Source organism: Sphaeramia orbicularis, chromosome 18, assembly GCF_902148855.1.
Source record: "Sphaeramia orbicularis chromosome 18, fSphaOr1.1, whole genome shotgun sequence".
Taxonomy (NCBI): Eukaryota; Metazoa; Chordata; class Actinopteri; order Kurtiformes; family Apogonidae; genus Sphaeramia; species Sphaeramia orbicularis.
In genome coordinates, this window is record NC_043974.1 from 19,771,462 (window position 1) to 19,796,229 (window position 24,768).

At 33.7% G+C, this 24,768-nt stretch overlaps 2 protein-coding genes across 2 annotated transcripts; both read right to left on the reverse strand.

The window, feature by feature from the left end:
- Positions 1–13,780: 13,780 nt before the first annotated feature.
- LOC115438907 (protein S100-B-like) lies at positions 13,781–16,336 on the reverse strand. The gene is made up of 2 exons (XM_030162797.1): positions 16,100–16,336; positions 13,781–14,010 (listed from the first exon to the last, which is right to left on the reverse strand). The coding sequence occupies exons 1-2, from the start codon at positions 16,256–16,258 to the stop codon at positions 13,873–13,875; spliced, it is 297 nt and encodes a 98-aa protein (XP_030018657.1). The 5' UTR covers positions 16,259–16,336; the 3' UTR covers positions 13,781–13,872.
- A 2,693-nt stretch (positions 16,337–19,029) lies between these two features.
- Positions 19,030–23,103, reverse strand: LOC115438909 (protein S100-P-like). The gene is made up of 2 exons (XM_030162799.1): positions 22,854–23,103; positions 19,030–19,184 (listed from the first exon to the last, which is right to left on the reverse strand). Exons 1-2 carry the CDS (start codon positions 22,989–22,991, stop codon positions 19,044–19,046), a joined length of 279 nt encoding a protein of 92 aa, XP_030018659.1. The 5' UTR covers positions 22,992–23,103; the 3' UTR covers positions 19,030–19,043.
- Between the last annotated feature and the right edge of the window lie 1,665 nt (positions 23,104–24,768).

Sequence of the window (24,768 nt, forward strand, 5' to 3'; positions counted from 1 at the left end):
GACGAAACTTCCTTTTTTGCCCAGGCTTGCCCTCTTTTCCTGTCGAGTGTCCAAGGCAGCGTTTATAAATTAGTGAAACTGTTCAGTTTTCATTGTTTATCACAGGACAAACTCTTTAAACCGGATGTGTCATCAGTGATACATGCACACTTTCGATGACTGTATTTGTTGCAGAAATATTCAATTTGGCATTTTCCAGTGATATACAGGATATTATAGTAGTCAAAGACACTGACACTTCTACAGCTAGAATAACAAAATAATTAGTGGTCTGTTTCTCTATATTAATATTCAATATTTTCTCAGGGGTTCTATTCTATGGTGGCCCAGAGGTGGAACAGGCCAAAAAATTATCCACTAGACGAAAAAAATTATCTACTACAAGAAAAAAAAAAGAGAACAGCCTAAAAAAATTATCCACTAGATGAAAAAAATTATCTACTACAAGAAAAAAAAAGAGAACAGCCTAAAAAAATTATCCACGAGATGAAAAAAATTATCTACTACAAGAAAAAAAAGAGAACAGCCCAAAAAAATTATCCAGTATAAGAAAAAAAAAGAGAACAGCCTAAAAAAATTATCCACTAGATGGAAAAAATTATCTACTACAAGAAAAAAAAGAGAACAGCCCAAAAAAATTATCCACTATAAGAAAAAAAGAGAACAGCCTAAAAAAATTATCCACTAGATGAAAAAAATTATCTACTACAAGAAAAAAAAGAGAACAGCCCAAAAAAATTATCCAGTATAAGAAAAAAAAAGAGAACAGCCTAAAAAAATTATCCACTAGATGAAAAAAATTATCTACTTCAAGAAAAAAAAGAGAACAGCCTAAAAAAATTATCCACTATAAGAAAAAAAAGAGAACAGCCTAAAAAAAATTATCCACTACATGAAAAAAAAAATCTACAACAAGAAAAAAAAAGAGAACAGCCTAAAATAAATTATCCACTAGATAAAAAATAAATCCCCTATAAGAAAAAAAAGAGACCAGCCAAAAAAATTATCCACTAAAAGAAAAAAAAAGAGAACAGGCAAAAAAAAAAATTATCTACAAGCCCAAAAAATTATTCACTATAAGAAAAAAAAAAGAACAGGTGAAAAAATGTATCTACTATGAGAAAAAAAGAGAGCAGCCCAAAAAAATATCCACTATAAGAAAAAAAAAAAACATCATCCACCTTTTCAATTACGGGGGCGCTGTTTACCCGAAAGGTGCCTTGCTTTAAAATTAAGGCCACCACAAAAAATAAAAGGATAGGCTGAAAAATTTTAAGGCTTTCGGCTAATGTGGCTAATGCTAAGGAAGTACCCCACCGGAAGTGGAGGTCGTGCGCTAAAAAATAAAGTTATTTTAAAATATAGATATTTACATTAATATAGTTTGCAAAGCAGTTAAATGATTAAATACGGTTCCAGTGTCTGCTCAAGGTTAGGCATGGGCGTTAAATGGTTATGGTTAGGGTTAGGGTATGGTTGGGGTTAGTTTTCAGTGGTAAATGGCCCTTGTGTGCACTGTGTGAAGGTTCGTTGCTAAGCTAATGCTAACGCGAAAAGTTGACGGCAACTTTGTGTTATTTTATTTTGAGAGGAGGAGAAGAGGAGCTTCCTGTGGAGCTCCACTATCATGGTATTGCCCATTTGTTTGCAGGTAGACCTCTCCTCCTCAACTCAAACGGAGTGTCTTCACTAACACTAGATCAAGAAGGACATTTTGTGGAGATAAAGATGTGTGCCGTGGTACCGCAGTGCCTCGGCACCTGGCAACGAGCTGAGCTGTGGTACCGAGCCATGGTACGCGGTGCCGTGCTGGGGTACCTGGCACCGAGCCGTGGTACCGCGGTACGTCGCGGCACCAGCCGAGGTGCCACGGCACCTCGCGGCATCAACCGTGGTGCCGCACCAGCCGAGGTGCCACGGCACCAGGTGTCGGTGCCGCAATATGCACTTGCTGTCTCTCAACAACTGGGCGATGCCATGATAGTGGAGCTCCACAGGAAGCTCCTCTTCTACTCCTCTCAAAATAAAATAATTTTAGAACTTCTTGTAGAGAATATTCATCAAAAATGATATTGAATGTCAGGCAGTTGAACAATTCAACACCGTAATCACACAATTGTTTACTCGCACTGGTAGTTCACAAAGTTGCCGTCAACTTTTCGCGTTAGCATTAGCTTAGCAACGAACCTTCACACAGTGCACACAAGGGCCATTTACCACTGAAAACTAACCCCAACCATACCCTAACCCTAACCTTAACCATTTAACGCCCATGCCTAACCTTGAGCAGACACTGGAACCGTATTTAATCATTTAACTGCTTTGCAAACTATATTAATGTAAATATCTATATTTTAAAATAACTTTATTTTTTAGCGCACGACCTCCACTTCCGGTGGGGTACTTCCTTAGCATTAGCCACATTAGCCGAAAGCCTTAAAATTTTTCAGCCTATCCTTTTATTTTTTGTGGTGGCCTTAATTTTAAAGCAAGGCACCTTTCGGGTAAACAGCGCCCCCGTAACTGAAAAGGTGGATGATGTTTTTTTTCTTATAGTGGATCTGTTTTGGGGCTGCTCTCTTTTTTTTTCTCATAGTAGATAATTTTTTTCACCTGTTCTTTTTTTTTTTTTTCTTATAGTGAATAATTTTTTGGGCTAGTAGATAATTTTTTTTTTTGCCTGTTCTCTTTTTTTTTCTTTTAGTGGATAATTTTTTTGGCTGCTCTCTTTTCTTTCTTATAGGGGATTTTTTTTTTTCATCTAGTGGATAATTTTTTGGGGGGCTGTTCTCTTTTTTTTTCTTATAGTGGATAATTTTTTTAGGCTGTTCTCTTTTTTTCTTGCAGTAGATAATTTTTTTGTCTAGTGGATAATTTTTTTAGGCTGTTCTCTTTTTTTTTTCCTTATAGTGGATAATTTTTTTGGGCTGTTTTTCTCTTTTTTTTTCTTGTAGTAGATAATTTTTTTCATCTCGTGGATAATTTTTTTTAGGCTGTTCTCTTTTTTTTTTTTCTTGTAGTAGATAATTTTTTTCATCTCGTGGATAATTTTTTTAGGCTGTTCTCTTTTTTTTCTTGTAGTAGATAATTTGTTTCATCTAGTGGATAATTTTTTTAGGCTGTTCTCTTTTTTTTTCTTGTAGTAGATAATTTTTTTCGTCTAGTGGATAATTTTTTGGCCTGTTGCACCTCTGGGCCACCGTACTATTCACTTTGTACAGAATACTATGGTACTTATGTAGCACGTAATCATTTAACTTTGTAATTTAACCCATAAAGACCCAGCGCTACTTTTATATCAGTTTCCACATGAAATTTTCTCTATATCTAACCTTTATTAAGTGATTTAGCTCCATTTATTTGTAATATTTTCCTTTGTATTTTGTATTTTATCAGTATAAATCAGGTATTTTCCTGTATTTAATTCACTGATCATGTAGAGGTTCATAAAAGCTCAGATTAAAGTTGAGAAAACTGCAGAAAAAGTGACTTTTTCAGTCAAATCTATCATTAACTGAACATAAACCAAGTATTTCCATCCACTGTCACTGATTCAACTCCATGGGTTTTACTGGTGAATCAATGTTGTAGAAGATGACGGTGTTTCCACGGTAACTACAGAGCCTCTGAACGTCCGAATATGTCCTTTAACTTTCTCATTTACCCATAAAGACATTTTTTTTTTAATATCAGTTTCCACATGAAATTTTCTCTATATCTAACCTTTATTAAGTGATTTATCACAATTTATTTGTAATATTTACCTCCACCAGGAGATATTGTGATCGCTTTGCTTTGTGTGTTTACGTGTTTGTTTGCGTGTTTGTTTGTTTGTTAGCAAGATAACTCAAAAAGTTGTGGATGGATTTTCATGAAATTTTCAGGATATGTTGATTCTGGCACAAGGAAGAAATGATTAGATTTTGCTGGTGATCTGGGGGGGGGGGGGGTCTGTGTGTGCTCTCCGAGTGCTTTTCTTGTTTCCTCTGTATTTTGTATTTTATCAGTATAACTCTAGCATTTTCCTGTATTTAATTCACTGATCATGTAGATGTTCATAAAAGCTCAGATTAAAGTTGAGAAAACTGCAGAAAAAGTGACTTTTTCAGTCAAATCTATCATTAACTGAACATCAACCAAGCATTTCCATCCACTATCACTGATCCATCTCCGTAGGTTTTACTGGTGATTCAATGTTGAAGAAGATGACGGTGTTTCCACGGTAACTACAGAGCCTCTGAACATCCAAATGGGTCATATCTGATGGGTTTTACACACATGTATTGATGTATCGATGCTTTTGGTCGGACTTGGTGATGGATGTTTGGGTCTTTATGGATTAAGTATCTCGAGGCAGAGCCAAGTGTCCCCTTTTTTGAAATTAATATATGGTCACGCTAAAATAGGAAGTGTTCTAACCTGTTACTTATGAGAAAGTATCGGTTTTTGGGAATAACTGTAAACATGACAGAAAAAAGGAAATGCAATTGCCACTATACTGAGATAAGACGTTTTAGCTTGAACTGTTCTGTCTGAATCAGTTCATGAGTGTGAAATTCAAGTAAACCCAAAACCCCACATCAGATCAGTCCTCCTGAGATCTAGGGTTAACTCTCTTTAGTGGTGATTTCCAGATGAATTTTTCTCCACATTTAGCCTTTCCTCGGCAATTTATAACCATGGATTATTATATTACCTTCTGGATTTTTCAGTTCAAATCAGATATTTTCCTATATTTAATTTACTGATCATGTAGCACTGTGTGTTTATATGTTCATGTCAACCACAGTGGACTGAGTTTAAGGGGGTGGGTTTGTCTCTCGCCCCCACAGTTGAATATGACTGTTGTCAAAGGGCGCTGGCATTAACTGATGTAATACCAGTTTCTTCATCTTTAAAAGTTTCAGAGGAAGACGAGGGTGATGGAGTGATATTGCATAAATGTTAAAGCCTCATATGCAATGGATATTTGATTTTCAAGTGGTCTACTTTTTTGTGACATTATAATGTTCTGTGGATGTGATTCAGCACTGTGATCCTCTGGAATTATACATGCCAAGAAGTGCCATTTCACCAAAGAAATACACATGATATACTTTATTAACCCTTTCACGCATAGGTCACTACAGTGGACAGTTATTGTACAGCTGTTCTCTTGTATATTCATGGATTTTTTTTATTTATTTTTTTTTTTTACACATATTGTTATTAAAGTTTTAAGACACCACATATCTTTTCTGACATGAATTGATAACATTGTGTAGATCTCCCCTGAGCATAAACCCCCAGAATCACAAGCCCCCCCTCCATAGTTTTCACACAATTTATCAGTAAATACATGTTTCTTTGCTTCAAAAATTAAACGCATGGTGTCCAGCTGATTTTTATTCTTATTACTATATTTTATTTTTTTACTTTTTTATTTTCTAATGTTTTTTTTTTTACTTTTTATTTATTTTATCTGTTTATTTATTATTTATTTATTTTTATAAGATATTTTTCAATCACATAGTTTTTTCATGTTTAAAGAGAAATGAAAACACTCAGGGAAAAAATCTTGATTAAGGTTCTCATAATTCGTGCATGAAAGGGTTAAAATACTGCTGAGTCGTCACTATGTGGTTTATGCTTTTTGCCCGATTAAAGCATTGAGATATTTTACTGGAGTAAATTCTACTCCAGTTTCTAATGATCATAACTCCTTCTTTTTCAGAAAGAAAGATAATCATATGTGTGGAACTACTTTTTAACAATCTTATATAATAGTTGTATGTGAAAGGTAAAGAAGTCTCTGCATTTGTTTGTACTTTTGAGTATTTTTTTAACTGCTGTGGATTTAAACGCTGTAATTCTAGCTTGTTTTTTTGTTTTTCGGGTCCAGATTTTAACATTGACATCACAGAAAAAAGAGTTTTTAATTCACACAAGGACATAGCATCTCTCTACCTGTAAAGCTGAACAGTCTTAAAGATACTTTGTACTTTGCAAGATAGATTGATAAAGGTCGGCTCACAGGAAGTGGCCTGTGTTCAGCGTCGGACTAGTATCAGTGTGAGAGTAGAGACAAACAGGAAGGCCATACACCACAAACCACTGAAACGTCAGCCTTTAAGTGAAATGTACGTAGAAGAAGCAACTAGTACAGAGTTAGGCTACTATTCAATAACACTAAGACACAGTACAATGTTAATCCAGGGGGAAATTATTGCAAATGTAGCGTCAGACATTAGACGAAAAAATGACAAAGCATGTGAAATAAACAAAGAATAAGTGATAGAAATACTAAATTAAGAACCACAAATATTAAAAAAAGAATAAGTTTAAGTACAATATACAAAGAAATACTGTACAACCAGTGGTGGATGAAGTACTCACTTGTTTTTTTTTACTTAAAGGGGTCATATTTTGCTAAACCCACTTTTACCAGTCTTTGGTACATTTATTTGTGTATTTGGACCCTAACATTTGAACCCTGCAGTCATTAACAAAATATGTTTCAATTCAATTCACACACAAAAAAGAAAAAAAGCACTGTGCAAGAATCCCTACTGAAAAAAATAGCCCAAAAATTAAAAATATCCTTAACTTTTTGTTTGTTGTGTATGTACATGCAGAGGTGGGAAGTAACAAAGTATAAGTACTTCATTACTGTACTTGAGTAGATTTTTTTAGGTATCTGTACTTTACTTGTGTATTTGTTTTTCTGGCATCGTTTCACTTTTACTCCCTACATTTTTGCATAAATATCTGTACTTTATACTCCCTCCATTCTCAGAATAGGCTCATTACTTTTTCAAAATAAACAGATGTGACAGTACAGAGAATATGACACTTCAGAGGAAAAATCAGTGGAGGAGAGAAGGAGCACAGGCTGTGACCAGGGTCAGTACCAGAGTCCTGTACGGCAAGGTTATCATAGTTTTGGATTTTTCATTATAGTTTAGTTTTATTTAGTTTTGACTTTTTTTTCTCTAATTCAGTTAGTTTTAATTCGTTTTTAGAGCAGGTTTGCTAGTTTTTATCAGTTTTTGTTTTTTTCTAAATGCTTAGTTTTAGTTTAGTTTTAATTTCTTTATATCTTTTCTCTTCTCCATCATATTCAAATAAATCCCAGACAGGACTCTGCTGCTTTCTCCCAACTTTAGTCTCCATGTTTCCAGGTAGAGTGGGGACCAGAGGACGACTGGAAACCACAAGTGACCACAAGTGACGGACCGTGAAGTACCATACGGTGCCACTAGCTAAAATTGCAAGAGCAAAAATAAATCGTTTTTGTATCAATCCGACATCAACAAAGACGAAAACTAAGGGAATTTTATCCATAATTTTTATCCGTTTTAGTTAGTTTTATAAGCACACAATACAGTTTCAGTTAGTTATTGTTTTTTTCTTTTAATAATAGTTTTTATTTATTTCAGTTAACGAAAACGTTTTTTTGAATTCTAATTTTCGTCATTTCATTCGTTTTCATTAACGATAATAACCTTGCTGCACGGGTCCACTTTTTCCAAACTTTTCCCCCCGTACCTGCAAAGCTGAGTATTGCAACCCGACCTGTGATTAAATCCATCGTCTACACAGTAACTGACTTTTAAAGCCTTTATTTTTGGACACCAGACCCTGTGCAGAACTCTGGTCAGTACCATTTACTGTGGAATTCGAAAATGGAAACTTTTATGATTTTGTCTGGTTAAATAAGTATTGTTTCATTCATGGCAAAAAAAAAAAACACAGTTTTACGTTTTACTTTTGTACTTTATTACAATTGAGAAGTTACTTTTTTACTTTTACTTAAGTAAAGGAGTTAAATCAGTACTTCTACTTTTATGAAAGTATGTTTTCACACAAGTACCCATACTTCTACTTAAGTACAGAATGTGAGTACTTGTGCTACTTCTGTGTACATGGTACTTTTCTGCCATGTTTCTACTTCTTCATTAACCCTTTCATGCATACTGGTCACTACAGTGGACAGCTATTCTACAGCTGTTCTCTTATACATTCATGGATTTTGTTGTTCTTTTGGTTTTGTTTTGTTTTTTTGTTACACACATCTTTATTAAAGTTTTAAGACACTACATAGCTTTTCTGACATGAATTGGTAACATTATACAGATCTCTCCTGAGCATAAACCTCCAGAATCACAAGCCCTCCCCATAGTTTTCACACAATTTATCAGTAAATACATGTTTCTGTGCATCAAAAATTAAATGTGTGGTGTCCAGCTGAGAGGACATTTTCGCAACTTCATGAAAAATAGGTTAATAAGAATTTTTTTTTTTTTTTTTTTTTTTTTCCCCAGAAGAAAATTTTCAATTGCATTGTTTTTTTCATGCCTAAAGAAGAATAAAAACACTCAGGAAAAAAATTTGAGCAAGGTTCTCATAATTCGTGCATGAAAGGGTTAAAAGCTTCATTTCATGTGGATTAAAGGAAGTAGCCTCTAAGAAGCTTGTCCAACCCTGGCTGTCGCTGTGTTTTAGTGTCATTATCGGCCCTCAAAAACAGAAACATGAGTGAACACGTGAGACTGTTCCTGTCATCTATTCATTACAAATTATAGGTGCTGTTTTGCTAAATATTGGCTGCAGAAGTAGAACAGATAAGCCTGTATTCTCTGCATGAAAAGGTTGATAAGTGTTACAAATGAGAATCGTTTAAAAGACAAAAGGTGAGTCAGATTTCTACTATTTGAGTGAGTCATATAAAATACTCTGTGAACAAAACATACATGTGAAACTGAGGACTGGGTGTGGTGGAATACACACTCTTAGGTCATTTTTAATGCGGTTATTGTCACACAACTATAAATACAGCTTAGAAAAAAAAAACAAAAAGAAGACATCTATTGTGTTCAAACAGCAAGTCATGATGAACCTATATTTATGGCGACTTCCAGATGATCTTTTCTATACATTTAACCTTTCCTAAGCCATTCATCTCCATTCATTATAATATTATCCTCTAGAACACAGGTGTCAAACTCGTTTTAGTTCAGGGGCCACATTCACCCCAATAAGATCTCAAGTGGGCCGGGCCAGAAATAACAGTGAAAAAAGTAAAATTAAATTATGTCAATGTTTACATTTATAAAGTTTCCTTAAAAATCTGAATAACATGGTCAACTTGAAATGTCTCAAGAAAAACAGGTACAATTTTAAAAAATATTCTGCCTCAGTTAATCAGTTTATCATTTACGCATGTGCATTACAACTTACTTTACAATTACAAACACACAAAATATTTATTAACAGGCAGAATATTGGTAAAATTGCACTTAAATAAATCTCTTAAGACATTTCAGATTGTTCATATTTATTCAGGTTATTCACATTTTTAAAAAAATGAAAGTTTGTCAATGTAAATATTTTCATGTAATTTTACTTTTTTTTTTTTTTTTACACTAAAACAACAAGAAAATTTGCAGTTGTCATTATTTATAGGTTATTATGATAGTATTTTACTGTACTGACCTACTTGAGATTATATTTGTCTGTGTGTGGAGCCTGAATTAAAATGATTTTGACACCACTGATTATTAATATCTTCAGTGTAATTTTTGCATTTCACAAATTCATCCCACAGACCAGATCTGACCATTTGGTGAGCCAAATCCAGCCCATGGGATGAATTTGTAAAATTAATTATCAGTGGTGTCAAAATCGTTTTAATTCCAGTTCTGCATACAGACCAATCTGATCTCGAGTGGGTCAGACCAGTAGAATACTATTATAATAACCTATAAATAATGACAACTACAAATTTTCTCTTTGCTTTACTGTAAAAAAGTAAAATTACATGAAAATGTTTACATTAACAAACTATCCTTTTACAAAAAAATGTGAATTTGAACAAATATGAACAACCTGAAATGTCTTAAGAGAAGTGAGTGCAATTTCACCAATATTCTGCCTATTACTAAATATTTTGTGTATTTGTAATAGTAATGTAAATTACAATGCACAGGTATAAATGATAAACTGATAAATAGAGGCAGAATATTGGTAAAATTGCACTTGTTATTCTTAAGACATCTGAAGTTCATATTATTCAGATTTTAAGGATACTTTGTAGATGTAAACATTATCATAATATAATTTAACTTTTTTCACTGCTATTATTTTAATGGTCCAGCACACTTGAGATCATGTTAGGGAGAATATAGCCCCTGAGCTAAAATGAGTTTGACAGCCCTGCTATAGAAAAGTAAGTGTGTGTGTGTGTGTGTGTATGTGTGTAACTGTAATGCTCACATAGATTTTACATAAGCTGAGCCTTCATAACTAGAAAAGCCAAGATGGACCTGAGTATAAATGGTGGGGTGAGGTCAAGGGCGTCACAGATGGACAGTCCACTACTTTTTGATTCATACCTATTGAACCAGACAAGTTTAAGACAAATATTACACATAATTGGAAAGGTCTAAATGCCATCTTAAAGGGCAAAATTTTGTTTCAAATATTTTTAAATGAAAAATATCAAAAACTACTGCATCACAGATGGACAAAAAATTAACGCCTATTTTTTACAAGAATTACAAACTTCTCAAAAGTAAAGATCCGATGACATTAGCATTCTAAAATGTATTCAGTGTATATTTTAAACCCTCTATTTTACAACCTAATTATTGGTTTGAGGAAAAAAAAAATTTTTTATCATACCTGAATAGTAATAGTTTGGACAAATGGCAGCGTCACAGATGGACAACAAAAGTAAATATCAAATTAAACATTTTTTATTTCAATTATCAATATCACATACTTTTTTTTTTTACAATATCTACACATACAAAAAATATTAACATTATATTCAAATGTATTTTGCATAGATATAGGCACTGATAAATTTAACACTGTTTAGAAAATGACACTAATAATAATAATAATAATAATAATAGTCAAATATTAATATATTTGAAATAAATTTTGTTTATTTGATTATTTTGATTATTGAGAGTTTATAAAATGAACCCACAATGAGGGCAGAAAACCATCACTTTCCAAACATTCACACTCATAAAACTCCTCAAATTTTTCCTGTGGTCCTAAACCATTCAGAACTTTACAAACCAGCAACAGAACTTTAAAGTCTGTCCTGGACTAATGGACTAATGTGGTCTGTTTTCTTAGTCTTGGTCTTAGTGAGGGCTCCTGCAGCAGAGTTCTGAATGAGCTGCAGTTGTCTAATAGGTTTTTTACATCCACATCACATCTGGGAACATCAAGACACAATCATTAAAAAAAAAAAAAAAAAAACTGTGTGGATTTAAAGACTTGGTTTCATGGTGTGTTTTTGTAAATGTGGGTCCTGAAGAGACAGGAAGTGGATTCATGCCTAACTCTGGATCTACTGGGTCTGATGGAAAATGACCAGTGATGGATAAACGGCTCTGCATCGCTGTTGTCTTTCCTGAAACACAGTCTAAATAAGACCCAGGTGATCCACTGTGACACCCACTGACATACAACAAGACAAATGTACAACTGTGGTGGACATTTCTGATCAGAGACGCAGAAAAATGCATCTTCAAAGACCAACACGATGACTTATATTTACAGACAACTGCATTTCCTCATCCTGCTGCTGAAAACCAAAAGAACCAAAAAGCTGAAGATTAAATCACACTGTACTTGAGCTTTGACAATATTAAAAAATATTAAATCTAACTGAAAACCTTGAGGCATAATATTGTTAAAATTTCACTTAGTTTTATGAATTTTTTTTTTTTTTTTCAGGTTTTGCACATCTTTTAGTGAAATGTAAATATTTTCATCATTTAATGCAGTTTTCTTTGCACTAAAACAAAGCCTCAAACATGGAGTTGTCATTATTTATAGGTTCTGATGTTATTGTTTGAGATCAAATTGGGCTGAATGACAGGACAGGACAAACTGTTCTCAATAAAAATGCTACTTTTTTGTCATATCGGCGGCAGATGCTGGCGTATGGATGACGCCTAGGTCTTTTTCAGTATCAGTTACAACATCTTCACATTATTTAATCATTTAATTAAGGAGAACTCAGACATGATAACAGTGCATTTTTAAAACCAGACAATGCGGCATTATGACAGTCCCATCCTATATTAGTCATAAAAACACCTGAACAGGGTTTATTTGATCCTGCAGTGGCTTTAAAACCTGGTGAGCCCATCCTCTTTTCTCTGATCTGCTGTATCATCATCGCTGAAACTCTTCTTCAGTGTTACCATGGAGACAGTGAAGTGTTTCTGCAGTGGAGTTGAATGAAGAGTTTCTTGTGAGTGCAGCGCCTCCTTTTGGACTGTCAATACAATTCATGTGGTTGGTAGATCTGCTCTGGTGCACTCAAATCTGAAAGCATTTAATTCTGTTGTTCATTCTGTTGTAAATATGTACATAGTCTGTATAGTTTTTACTACTATTATTATTTTTTATTTTATATTGTTTGTTTGTTTTTTACTCTATCTTTATTCATGCACACTTTTTATTATTATTATTATTATTATTATTATTATTATTATTATTATTATTATTATTATTATTATTATTATTATTATTAATACTAATATAATGATAATGATAATAATAATGATAACAACAGCAATAATTATGTTTATGTGTTTATGTTTATGATTAATTATATGATGTTTATGTTTAATTATAATTATAATACTACTACTACTATTACTACTACCACTACTACTACCACTACTACTACTACTACTACTACTACTACTACTACTACTACTACTACCACTAATAATAATAATAATAATAATAATAACAATAATAATAATAGCAGCAGCAACAACAACAACAACAACAACAATAATAATAATTATTATTATTATTATTATTATTATTATTATTATTATTATTATTATTATTATTATTATTATTATTATTATTATTAAACTCAACCACTCAATAAAATAGATTTTCTCATTTCCAGTGTGCCTGGACTAATTTACAGTCCACAACAGCAGGAGGCGCTATAATTCAATTAAATAAGTTCTGCCAATATCATTTTAAGAAAGAAAGAAAGAAAGAAAGAAAGAAAGAAAGAAAGAAAGAAAGAAAAGTACAAATTTTCTTCTTGGTTTGAAGGGAATAAAAAAAATTACATGATAAAAAATATTTACATTTACAAACTATCCTTTCACAATAAAATATGAATAACCTGAACAACTACGAGCAAGCTGAAATGTCTTACAAAAATAAAAATACATTGTAATTTTAACAATATATTGCCTGTTTTTAAGTGTTTTGTGTATTTGCAGTTGCACTGTGATCTGTAAGTGATGTTAATAATAAGCTGAGTAGTAATATTGTTGAAATCACACTTGTTTATCCAGAGAAATGTCGGGTTGTTCTGGTTATTCAGATTTTAATAAAGCAATTTTACTTATTTCACACTTTTTTTGAGGTTTATTATTCTTATGCCTATTTTACTTTTAATTTAATCGCTTTAGATCACATGGGGCTGGATGACTATTTTAAAAGCTGGCGCACCACCTTATGTTATATACCTCGATGTTATTGGTTGGTAAGTGTCATAATTTCCTGGTAAATTGATATGCAAAAGTCTGCCAGAGCAAACATTTGTGTAGGGTGTTCTCTGAGTAAATATATTTGTGCTGCTGCTTATGTTCATGGCTCCTATAACAGATAGTGCATCATGTTTAATGGTCTTAAAAATACAACATAAAGAACACAGTTTTAAGTGTGTAAATCCAGCCGTCATATGACTGTTTTCACATAAAATATGCGTCTTCTGTGAGACAATAATTACAACGTGTACAGTAGGGTCATCATTTTATTGAGTCATGACATAAAAGCTGAACTGCAGGGGTTTCAAGCTATGATGTCAGCGTTCTTCAGACGTCCTGCTCACTCTTTCATGCTTTCATGGCAGATACAGGTGAAGGCTATGATCGTTGTTGCAAACTCTTGAAAGTCCACCTTAGCGTTACCATCGTGGTCCATTGCACTCATTAGGTCGTCCACCCTTGAACTGTTCTTTGCTTCCTGCGAACATCAGTCAGTAAAGATTGGTTCAAACAATATGAAAACTGAATTGTGTTTTCTTTTTTTCAGTCTCTGTTTTCATTCATTTTAGAACAGAGAGTATATTACTAGGAATGACAGACAAAAACTAAAACCATACAAAACCAATATGTGTCTTAAATCTTTAACCTTATGTAAATATGTAGCCTGTAGAGTTCTATTGCTTACTCTTATTAAAATTATTTTTGTATTGCTTGCCTTTTGCACTATCTTTATGCATGCACATTTTTCTGTTGTTGCTTTGACCAGTGAATTTCCCCGTTGTGGGAAATTAATCTTTATTGTACAGCATCAGTGGCCAGTAGAACTAGTTCAGACCTGATTTGTATAGATTTACCACCTGTACCAGGCAACCTGTGACTCCGGGGCCACATATCGTGGACCACATTTTTGGAATAATCTACGACCTGAACTTCAATCAACATCTTCTTTATCATTATTTAAAAAGCATCTGGAAAGGACTCTAATTCATGAAAAAATGTAAGGCTGAATATCATTTGATTTGTATTTGATGATTTGTAATTTGATTTGTATTTTTATTGGTTTTACTTCACTTTATTATTTCAGTTATATTGTATTTGAATTTTTTTTTTCTCTCTTTTTTTTTTTTTTTTTTGCTGTGTATTGTTTATTATTATTGGAGGTATTCACATAAGCCTTTTTTGGCTTCTATCCTTTCTGGCACAATGACATTATTTGTTTGAATGTTTTTGGTTTTATTATTTTTCTCTTGCTGTTTTATGATGTGCAAATAAATAAAGAAAAAATAAATAAATAAAATATGGCTCTTGGACCCTTTTCCACTGGCTCAATGTGGCTATGTCAAAAAGTAAGAGGAAATGAATGATTTATTTATTTATTTTACACATTTTGCTATTATTGTCATAACCATAAAGGGATTCTGACATTATGCAGTTGTAAAAATGTAGACTATACTCCAAATGAATAAAAAAAAAATAGCTGTAGTAGAAGTAATTTTAAGTAATTTTAAGACACTGAAGGTATTCATCTATATTGTTCATTGCAAAGAAAGTCTTCACTTACCAGTTAATTTTTGAATGAAAATAGTGACAAAATCACCGTTTTCTTTAGTTCTGTAATTTCTTTGGGGTTCTGTAAGTGCACTGAAACTGTGATTTATTCTCCTCATATTCTGTACAAACTTACCCTAAAGAGCTTCTTAAACAGTTACCACTTTTAGGAAAGATATAAGGGTATCTTTTGGCTCCAGACAGTTTTGTTTTTCTATTTCTGTCCTAAAATGGCTCTTTAGATTGCAAAGGTTGCCGACCCATGATCTATACGTTGTTTGAGTTTAATTTTGACACTGTTCTGACTCTGCTCTCTGAGATCACAGCCTGAGATTCACACCATGTTTTGTATGAATATAAGAAATCTGTTGTTTGCTAATGAGGCAGGAGGTTGGGTTAGGAGAGAAGATAATTTCCAGGGCTGCAGGTCAGATGAATGAATCAATCGACTGAACAATGACAGAAAAATACTAAATCCAAATTGTCAGAAACACATATGCATAACCATAACAGTAAAAACATTCAAACGGCATGTACAGTGATATATTTTTCCTATAAAACCGAAATGTATGGATGCTACATCTCTCCTGAACAGCTCAGACTGACCCATTACTGCTCGTTCACTGGTTCATTGTACAATACTGCTCTTTGTATGTTTTAATATTTATAAATGTCTGCTTTTTTATGATAACAACAGCCTGCCCGGGGACTACAGGTGGTAATGAGCACTACTGCTACAACCTGCCACTCTACATCTCTCCTGTTTAAGGTTAATGACATTCTCCTCCTTCTCACATCTGTCACCATGTCCACCACAACTAAGTGTTTTTGTGATATGTCTGCCTTTTTTGTATGTTTTCCTTTTCTATCTGATGTCTATGTGTGTGTTTGTCTATGTCTATGTACAGTCATGTGGAAACAAATCTCCCTTCTGGGATGAATAAAGTTTCAGTCTAAGTCTCATGTATATTGTGCATTGTCCCTGTCTAGATAAATAAATAAAATACAAATGCAAATACCTTTAGCATTGGGCACATTTCTTTCTCCACCAGATTCTTGAGCTCGGCTTTAGTCAGGGTTTTTCCGTCACCGTCAGCGCTGGCATACTCCTCAAAAATGCTGCAGAGCTCACACATGATACGTGGAATTCTGCCTATGTCACACTTCTGAGTAGTCATGGTTGTAGGATGATGTGGTAAAGCTCAAAATCAGAGATCTGTTAACAGGAGGATGGATGTGTTGGGTGTGTATGAGAAGAGAGGAGTCCCTTTTTATACCATCTGAAAAGTCGGTTTTGGATCATGGATTTAAAAAAAAAAAACAAAAAAGACAGGTTTCACAAGATTAGGTGGTTAAGTGTTTGGGTGGCAACACAACTCCAGACCTACAACGCCCAACATAAATATGATCATAATCCATTTGCAAGTGTAGTCATGTTTTGTAATTGTGTTGATTTAAGGTTGTAGGAGCCTATGGGCCTTTTATTTCTGCTTTAATGTTATGTTCATCGTTTTTGTCTGTGCTATATCAATATTTTATTTATTTTTTTAGAAATGTCTCAAACAAACTGTGGAGTGGACTAGGTCTATAAAAAAAAAAATTAAAAAAAAAAAAAAAAGAAGAGAAGAGAAGGGTGTAGGAGAAACACCCTTTGGCTTGTCATGGCTGGTCTGGTCCTTGGGCTGTGACTGTGCTGCTGGGGGTGCTGGAGGTTGTGTGGGGGGGTTGATGGTGTCCTCCCATCCTCAAGCTCTGTGTGCTGGGACATCAAATGTGTCTTTTTTTCAGACATTCAGATGCTCCGTAGGGAATGAGGGACACTGATTTACCATTGAAACCAATGTAGTTTGATAAATAGTAGTCATTGTAGACACTTGTTTTAATTTTATAGTTGAAAATGTAACTTGTGTTTGAATTTACTTGGAGCTGCTGCGGCCATCTGCATGGTCTGTAAACTAAAGATAGAAAAATACTAGTTTATCAGTGAAAGATGCAGAGGATAAAATGATAAATGCAGATAAATCATTTTAGTTAAGATGTGAAAAATTCAGTCACCATAAAAGTACTTCTAGCTCTTAAATAAAGTACAATCCATGACCCAGCAAAATGTACATGTATTTGAAAAATTATAGACATAGCCATATTGATTTAAATTAATTCATATAAACTTAAATGGATAGTAATTGATACAAATACATTATTACAAATATTAAATTATTTAACTTGTTGTATTGTGGCTGACCCCGCTGCTACCGCCGCCACAAAAATACTAGCAAATTAGACTACTGGTGTTATTATTATATATTTTTGTATTATTACAACAATTATTATTCACTCCCCCCCTCTCTCTTTCTCACTTTCATTCACACTCCCCTCTTCCCCTTTTCCCCATCACCCCTAACCAAGCTATATGGTTTAGTTGCTTTTTACATTTATTATCTTTTTCATTGTAATATGACGTTGTTGTTGTTGTTGTTGTTTGTCATTGCTCTGTCGTTGTTGTTGTTTTTTGTTTGTTTATGTGTTTGATTTTTCCCTTTGTTTATGTGTTGTTGTTTTTCTGTCCACAATGTCTTGTTAACTATCAGTAGTCGCTTTTCCATTGACTCTCAAATTGCGCAAATATAACTTGTGCATAAAAATTTACCTAATGGAAAAACGACAATTTCGTCAAAAGTCTAAATTTTCGATTAAAAGTTTTTGCACTGGCAAGAGGTGGTTTTTCAGGCGTAGCGCAAATGGTACATCACGCAAAACTGCGATGGAAAGACCTTTTTCGCAACTAGAATCAGGTGAATTTAAAAAAATGATGTTGACAGACGTTACAACAAGCAAAGAAGAAGAAGAAATGTCAGTGTCAGTATGTGTGGACACACCAGGAAACCCAATCATTTTTTACGTTAGTACGAGATAGAGGGGTAAAATATAACACTAATGAATATATAATGTAAATCAACACAATAGTTATGTTCGTTGCCATGTTTATGGAATGACTTCTTGTGTCATCTCACAATAATAAATAAACGAATCATCACATTTGTTATTTAATGGAAAAACCAACATTACACACTTGTGTTTTTTCTACATTTAGTAAATATCGGTAAAGTTTTGCAGAGATGTCCAATGGAAAAGTGACAACAGATGATCAATATGATTAGTATTTTTTGACAAGAACCCCCCCCCCCAAAAAAAAAAAAACAAAAAAAAAACCCAAAACTCATGTAACAGCTAATGTCTAATCAGCTAATTATTATAAAGAAATGTCAGTTAATCTATCTTATAAAAGCCAAGTGGCCTCTGTGTGTGTGTGTGTGTGTGTGTGTGTGTGTGTGTGTGTGTGCGTGTGTGTGTGTGTGTCTCAGGATTCACACAAAATCCAGAAAGAGCTGACTGCTGCAGTTTGACATATTTTTGTAGTTTTTAGTCAAGCAAGACAGTGGCAAAAACAACAAGTTGATAGGACAGATATTTTGGAAGATATTAGTAATTTTGGAAAACAATAGCCTTACAATAAAAACAAGATAGAGGGGTAATATATAATAATAACGAATACATCTGTAAATCAACACCATATTTATGTTCGTTGCCATGTTTCTGGAATGACCTCTCGTGTCATCTCGCGATAATAAATAAACAAATCAGCGCATTTGTGATTTAATGGAAAAACCGACGTTACGCACTTGTGTTTTTTCGACATTTAGTAAATATCAGTAGTAAGTAGTAAGTTTTGCACAGATGTTCAATGGAAAAGCAACTACTAATAAAAAAAAAAAAAAAAAAAGAAATGTGTCAAACAAATGTATGCTTTTTTATTTATTTGCTATATACTTCCCACAGCATCACACAATAATCAGACCTGCACATTTAAGGCACATACATTTATTTATTTATTTATTTATTTGTCACATAAAACATCAGCTACAGGGATTTCATGTCGTTGGCGGCGTTCTTCGGTCGTCCTGCTCACTTCTTGCCACAGCGGTCATGGCAGGCACAGGTGAGAGCAGCTACCAGCACCACAAACTCACTGAAGTCCACCTCAGAGTCTCCGTTCATATCCAGTGCTTTCAGGAGCTTGTCAACCTCTTCCTGGTTCTTCGCCGCCTGTAAAAACAGACAGTAGTGTTTGATATCAGTGTGTATGAACAGCTCTGAAACATGACCTCCTTGGTTATACAGAGCAGACTCACAGAACTGTAGTAATAAACACAATCCTTTATCGAAATATAAGGGATATTTCATTAATGTTTTCTACAGCATCAATAACCAGCAGAATTAGTTCAGACAGGATGTAACAGAAGGATCATCTGAGGTTAGAGCTGATTTTACTCTGGAAAAATCTGAGAAAGCACCACCTAGATCAGAGGGTGTCAAACATGCGGCCTATGGGCCAAAACCAGCCCACCAAAGATTCCACTCTGGCCCGTGGGATGAATTTGGAAAGTGAAAAAATTACACTTTGGGTTGTCATTGTGGATGTGGATGTGTGTGTATGTATTTGTATGTGTATATATGTAGATGGATAGGTATATATATATGGATATGGATATATATATGTATGTGTGTATGTGCACATGTATGTATGTATGTATGTATGTAGGTGTGCATATCTTTATTTTGGGGGGGGGGGGGGGGTTTGCCGTCTTTTTTGTTCGTTTGTCTCAAGTTGATTTTGTGATTGTTGTTTTGGTTTGTTTGTACTCATTAAGAGTATATGTCTTGGTTTTGTGGATTGAAAAAGTTTAAACAAAATCATGCAAAAAAAAAAATTACACTTAAGATATTAACGATCGAAGGTGTTGAACTCGTTTTAGTTCAGGGGCTACATACAGACCAATATAATCTAAAGTCAAATAATTGTATAATAACTTTTAAATATTGAATTTTGTTCTTGGATTAATGTGAAAAAAATAATATTATACATATAAGTAATGACAACTTCAAAGTTTTCTCTTTGCTTTAGTATAAAAAAAAACCCCATTAAATTCTGAAAATATTCTTTAACAATAAAATGTGAATATCCTGAACAACTATAAAGAACCTGAAATGCCTAAAGCAACTTTAACAACATTCTGCCTTTTACTATATGTTTAGTGTCTTTGTAGATCCAATCTGTAATGCACATGTATAAATGATAAGTTGAGTCATGATATTGTTAAAATTCTGCTTATTTTTATAAGAAATTTCAGTTTTTAGGTTATTCATATCTTTTTTTCTGGATAGTTTGTAAATGTAAATACTTTCGTTGTTTAATTGATTTTATTTTTTAAATTTTTGCACTGAAGCAAACTGAAAAACAATGGAGTTGTCATACAAAATTGGTTATTATGTTATTATTTTACTGCCCATTTGAGATCAGATTGGGCTGAAGGTGGCAATCTGAAAGAAAATAAATTTGACACCCATGACCTAGATGATCCCTGGTATCACAAAAACTCCAGCAGAGCCTGAGATTCACACAACTGAAAGAATGAACACAATAGAAAACAGTTCTTGCTAATGACAGAGGGCTGATTTTCAGATCCGAATGACGATGCTATAATTAAACATAATGGAGAAGACTGAAGCTGTACACATATAATTTAATAGCAGTAGTGGTTCTAGTCCAGGTGAGACAGCTCATTTCTAATTCTAATTCCTGTAAAACCTGGAATCTAAGGAGCTCACATGCTTCGTAAAAAAAAAAAGAAGCTTAGACCGGTCAGCGTCGACTGATCATTTTAAGTCAGATTGTTCTTACGTAAGGGTCAAAATACAGTAATGTCTCATCAGAGAGCGAACTTTAATTGATTTTCATTCCAACATTTATGTCTATATAAAGTAGCTCCTAGTTTTGTATAGTCCCTTATGGTCCAACTAAAACAAAAATGAATTTAAAAGTAAAAATGTGGGTCATTTAGCAACACTACTGTCAAATTGTTGGACACACCCTCAGTGCACATGTGGGCGAGGGAGATGGCATCTTGTATTGTATTGGAACGACTCACTTATATTGTTAGAGGAAGGGGAGGGGGTTTTGTGAAAATATGGTCACCTTTAACTGAGTTTTTCAGATGTTATGAGACCAATTAATGTTGACAATGGTGCTGATTTATGGAGCTGTATGCTGTTTATTCATGCTTATTTTTTGTATTTATTTATTTATTTTTTTTTTTGCTTTCATTCATTCATTTCATTGCTTAAATCAAAAGACCAGGCCTTTTCCATCAGGACCCCTCGACTTTGGAACGGCCTGCCCGAGGAGATAAGGCTTGCGGAATCAGTGACATCTTTTAAATCACTTCTTAAAACACATTTTTATAGACTTGCTTTTATGTGATGTCTGTCCCTTTTTAATTTCAATTTTAACTTTTTTAAATGTGATTTCATCCTGTTTGATTACTAATTTATATTCTCATACATGATGTTGTTTTATCTCGTTTATTAATTTTTGCATTGATTAAACAGAATTATGTTATGTTATCCCTGCCTTCTTTACTCCGATTCACTTCATTTATTCGAAGTACCATATTTTTTGCATCTGTTGTACGCATCTTTCTTATTGTGTTACTTCTGTTTTAGTGTTTTTAGTTGCTTCTTGGATCCTGCTGTTGTGCCCTCTGTCAAAGCACTTTGTAAACTTTGTTTTGAAAGGTGCTATACAAATAAAGCTATTATTATTATTTTTATTTATTTTTTTATTTATTTATTTATTTGGGGGGAATATGTTGCTTATTGTTTGCTTTATGTTGAGTATATTGTTAATTATTGTGTAATATAAAGTTCAATAAAGATATTGTTTAAAAAAAAAAAAGAAAAGAAAAAATCTGTCAAATTGTCTCTAAAACAGTGGTTCCCAACCTATTTGTCTCATGACTCTATTCTAACATCACAAATTTCTGGTGACCCCAGATATTCAAAACAGAGACTTTTTTTCTTTTTTTTTTGGCAAAAATTCCTTTGTTTTTGATCATGTAATAGTTTGCATTACTATGTTGCAAATAAATGTTAATTTTAGATGACATTTAGTCTATATGATGTATATTATTATGGACGGAGGCAGAAAAGCCAGGTGTAGATTACTGCAAAAAGTGAGAATTTTATTTTCCTTGGTCAGGATATGTACAGTCAGTCCAGCTTGGATTTACAAGGCTGACAATTAATACTGAATAAACAAGAACTCAAACTATGAATTATGAAAGAGCTGCAGCATCTGAAACTGACCACAATGAACATTTGAGAGATAAACAGTACCACAGTGCTTCAGTTTCAGCTTCACAGTTTGTCATGTCTTTTATGGATTGTGATGATCTCTCTCAACTCACCATATATTTTTTATTAGTAAGTTTTTATTTTTATCAATTACTAGAAATTCTAGGCGACCCCACATGGGGTCCCGACCCCAAGGTTGAAAAACACTGCTCTAAAATGTCCTGTCAGAGATTTCAAATACCATGTTTTGACCAGTAAGGAATAGAACAGTTAAGAAAATTCCCATTTCCTCCCAGTGAAGCTCAAAAGTCAGTCAAAAAAAGATAGATTTCTGCCTCCTAGGACAGGACAAACTGTTTAATCTCAATAAAAATGCTACTTTTTTGTCATATTTGCGGTAGATACTGGAGTATGGATGACGCTTTGGTCCCTTTCAGTACCAGTTACAACATCTTCACAGCATTAATTAATGAAGGAGAACTCAGACATGAAACATTTTGGAGTTCAGACAATATTAAGCCTGGTTAAATGGTTTAATCCCCCTGATCAACACAGTTATCCCTTTCTGTGGGTGTGTAATACCTTGAGCAGTCCAGGCAGCTCCTTCTCCAGCAAAGTCTTGACCTCGGCTTTGCTCAGGGACTCTTTGCTACCCTCCGCTCCGGCGTAGGTATCAAAAGTCTTCATGAGAATGGCCATGGCGGTCTCTAGCTGGGTCATGGTTGCTAGTTGAAAGGCTGTGGTGGTAGAGATGGAAATGAAAGGTCTGCAGACAAAGCGGTGGATGTGTGAGAGGACAGAGGGACTGTTTTATACCCTCTGATAAATGGGTCTGAGTTCATTGATAAAGAGGGCTTCAAAGGTCAGGTATTACTATTGTAAGTGTCTAATAAAGAGTGGGCTCCCACCTGTGTCAACACAACCACAGCCCTACTACACCCTGTGTACATATTAGGCTATATCACAAGACATTTGCAGCTGCTCTTATGCTCTTATTGTTCCAAAGAGCAGCAGTTAAACAAAGCTCAAAGGCAATTTTGTCTGTGATTTGTTGAACCTGAAACAAAGAAAATTGTAAGGTTTTTGTGAATTGTGCACAGCTCTGTCTTTACTTTACAGTAAAAGTAGCTCTTTAGCCCTATAACGCCAAACGTATCACATCTGATACATGAGTTGTTTGTTTTTGTTTTTGTTTTCTTATTTTACTACAAACATGGTTAAACATACATAACACAAACAGCAGGATCAGGAAGTCACAACTTACATTGGAAAAATAATAAATAAACATCAGCTAAAATTTGCTTGGAGGTTTTATTTCTGTCTTTGTGCATAAGAAATCAGTATAAGTGAATCCCCGAAGGAACTTTGTGTTGGTAAATGCAACTTATGCAAATTTACAGGATTTCAGTTCTGTTGCAACATGTTGATGGTCATATGAACTATGTTTTCAGCTCAAAAATGTCCAATTTCATCACAATTAATGCTATATTTTCATGTCACAAATGGCCAAGTTATATTTTAACTGAATTTACCTGAAAAACAAATATTCTATTCTTTTAGATTCCCCAGTTTTTCTTACCAGATTCTATCCTACATATCACATGTTTTATTTTTACAGGTTGTAATATGGAGTATGGTGCTGATCCATCCTGCTTATGTTACGCCAATACATACATTAAGAATGTCGTACATCACTTTTTAAATCAACAGTTTTCTAATAATAAGCATTTTTATAAAGAAATAATTCTATATTGTTATTTACTCTTTAGTATGATGATAAACTATACAATAAATAATTCTAATCCTAGTTTTTGCACAGGGATCATTTGTGGAAACGGTGACATGGCTGCCGAGCATCAGTATGATGGGATCTGTAACAACCATGTCACATCTGTCCACTGCCACATTTTGTGTTTTTGTGTCAGCTGTTATTGTTTTAGATCCACAATACTAACATTTATGAATAAGAGGATAATTAGCAATATTAAGTCTATAAGTTTATTACTAATAAAGTACTGGTACTGACCAGAGCATCATGGGTAATGTCACGTCCGTCCACCAGCAAAAGTTTTCACATACACGTTCTATTCAGAATCCAATATTTATGAAAATATAGCTTCCACTGTCAAATAATATCAGTAGTCTGTGCACAAATGTATTAGCATTATTTCAATACAGTTCTATGCATTTCTTACAACTTTTTTTTTTTTTTTGAACAAAATGGCCACTCATTTGACCCTCTAAGTAAATTTTAGCCGACATATAAATAAATATGCATTCTCACACAGTGTAAATGTGTATATAATTTACAGCTACTTGAGCAGGTTTAAGCAGGTAGTATTTTTGAAGTTACTGAGCTACGAAAAAGGTCCACTTTTTCCAAAGTCCTCACCTACATCCTTTTGTAGTCTCAGATTATAAGTGATCTGCTCCATATGATGTAGCTGATTCACAATATTTTTAAAGGTGTCCACAGAAGGGCCATGGTTTGACGCCA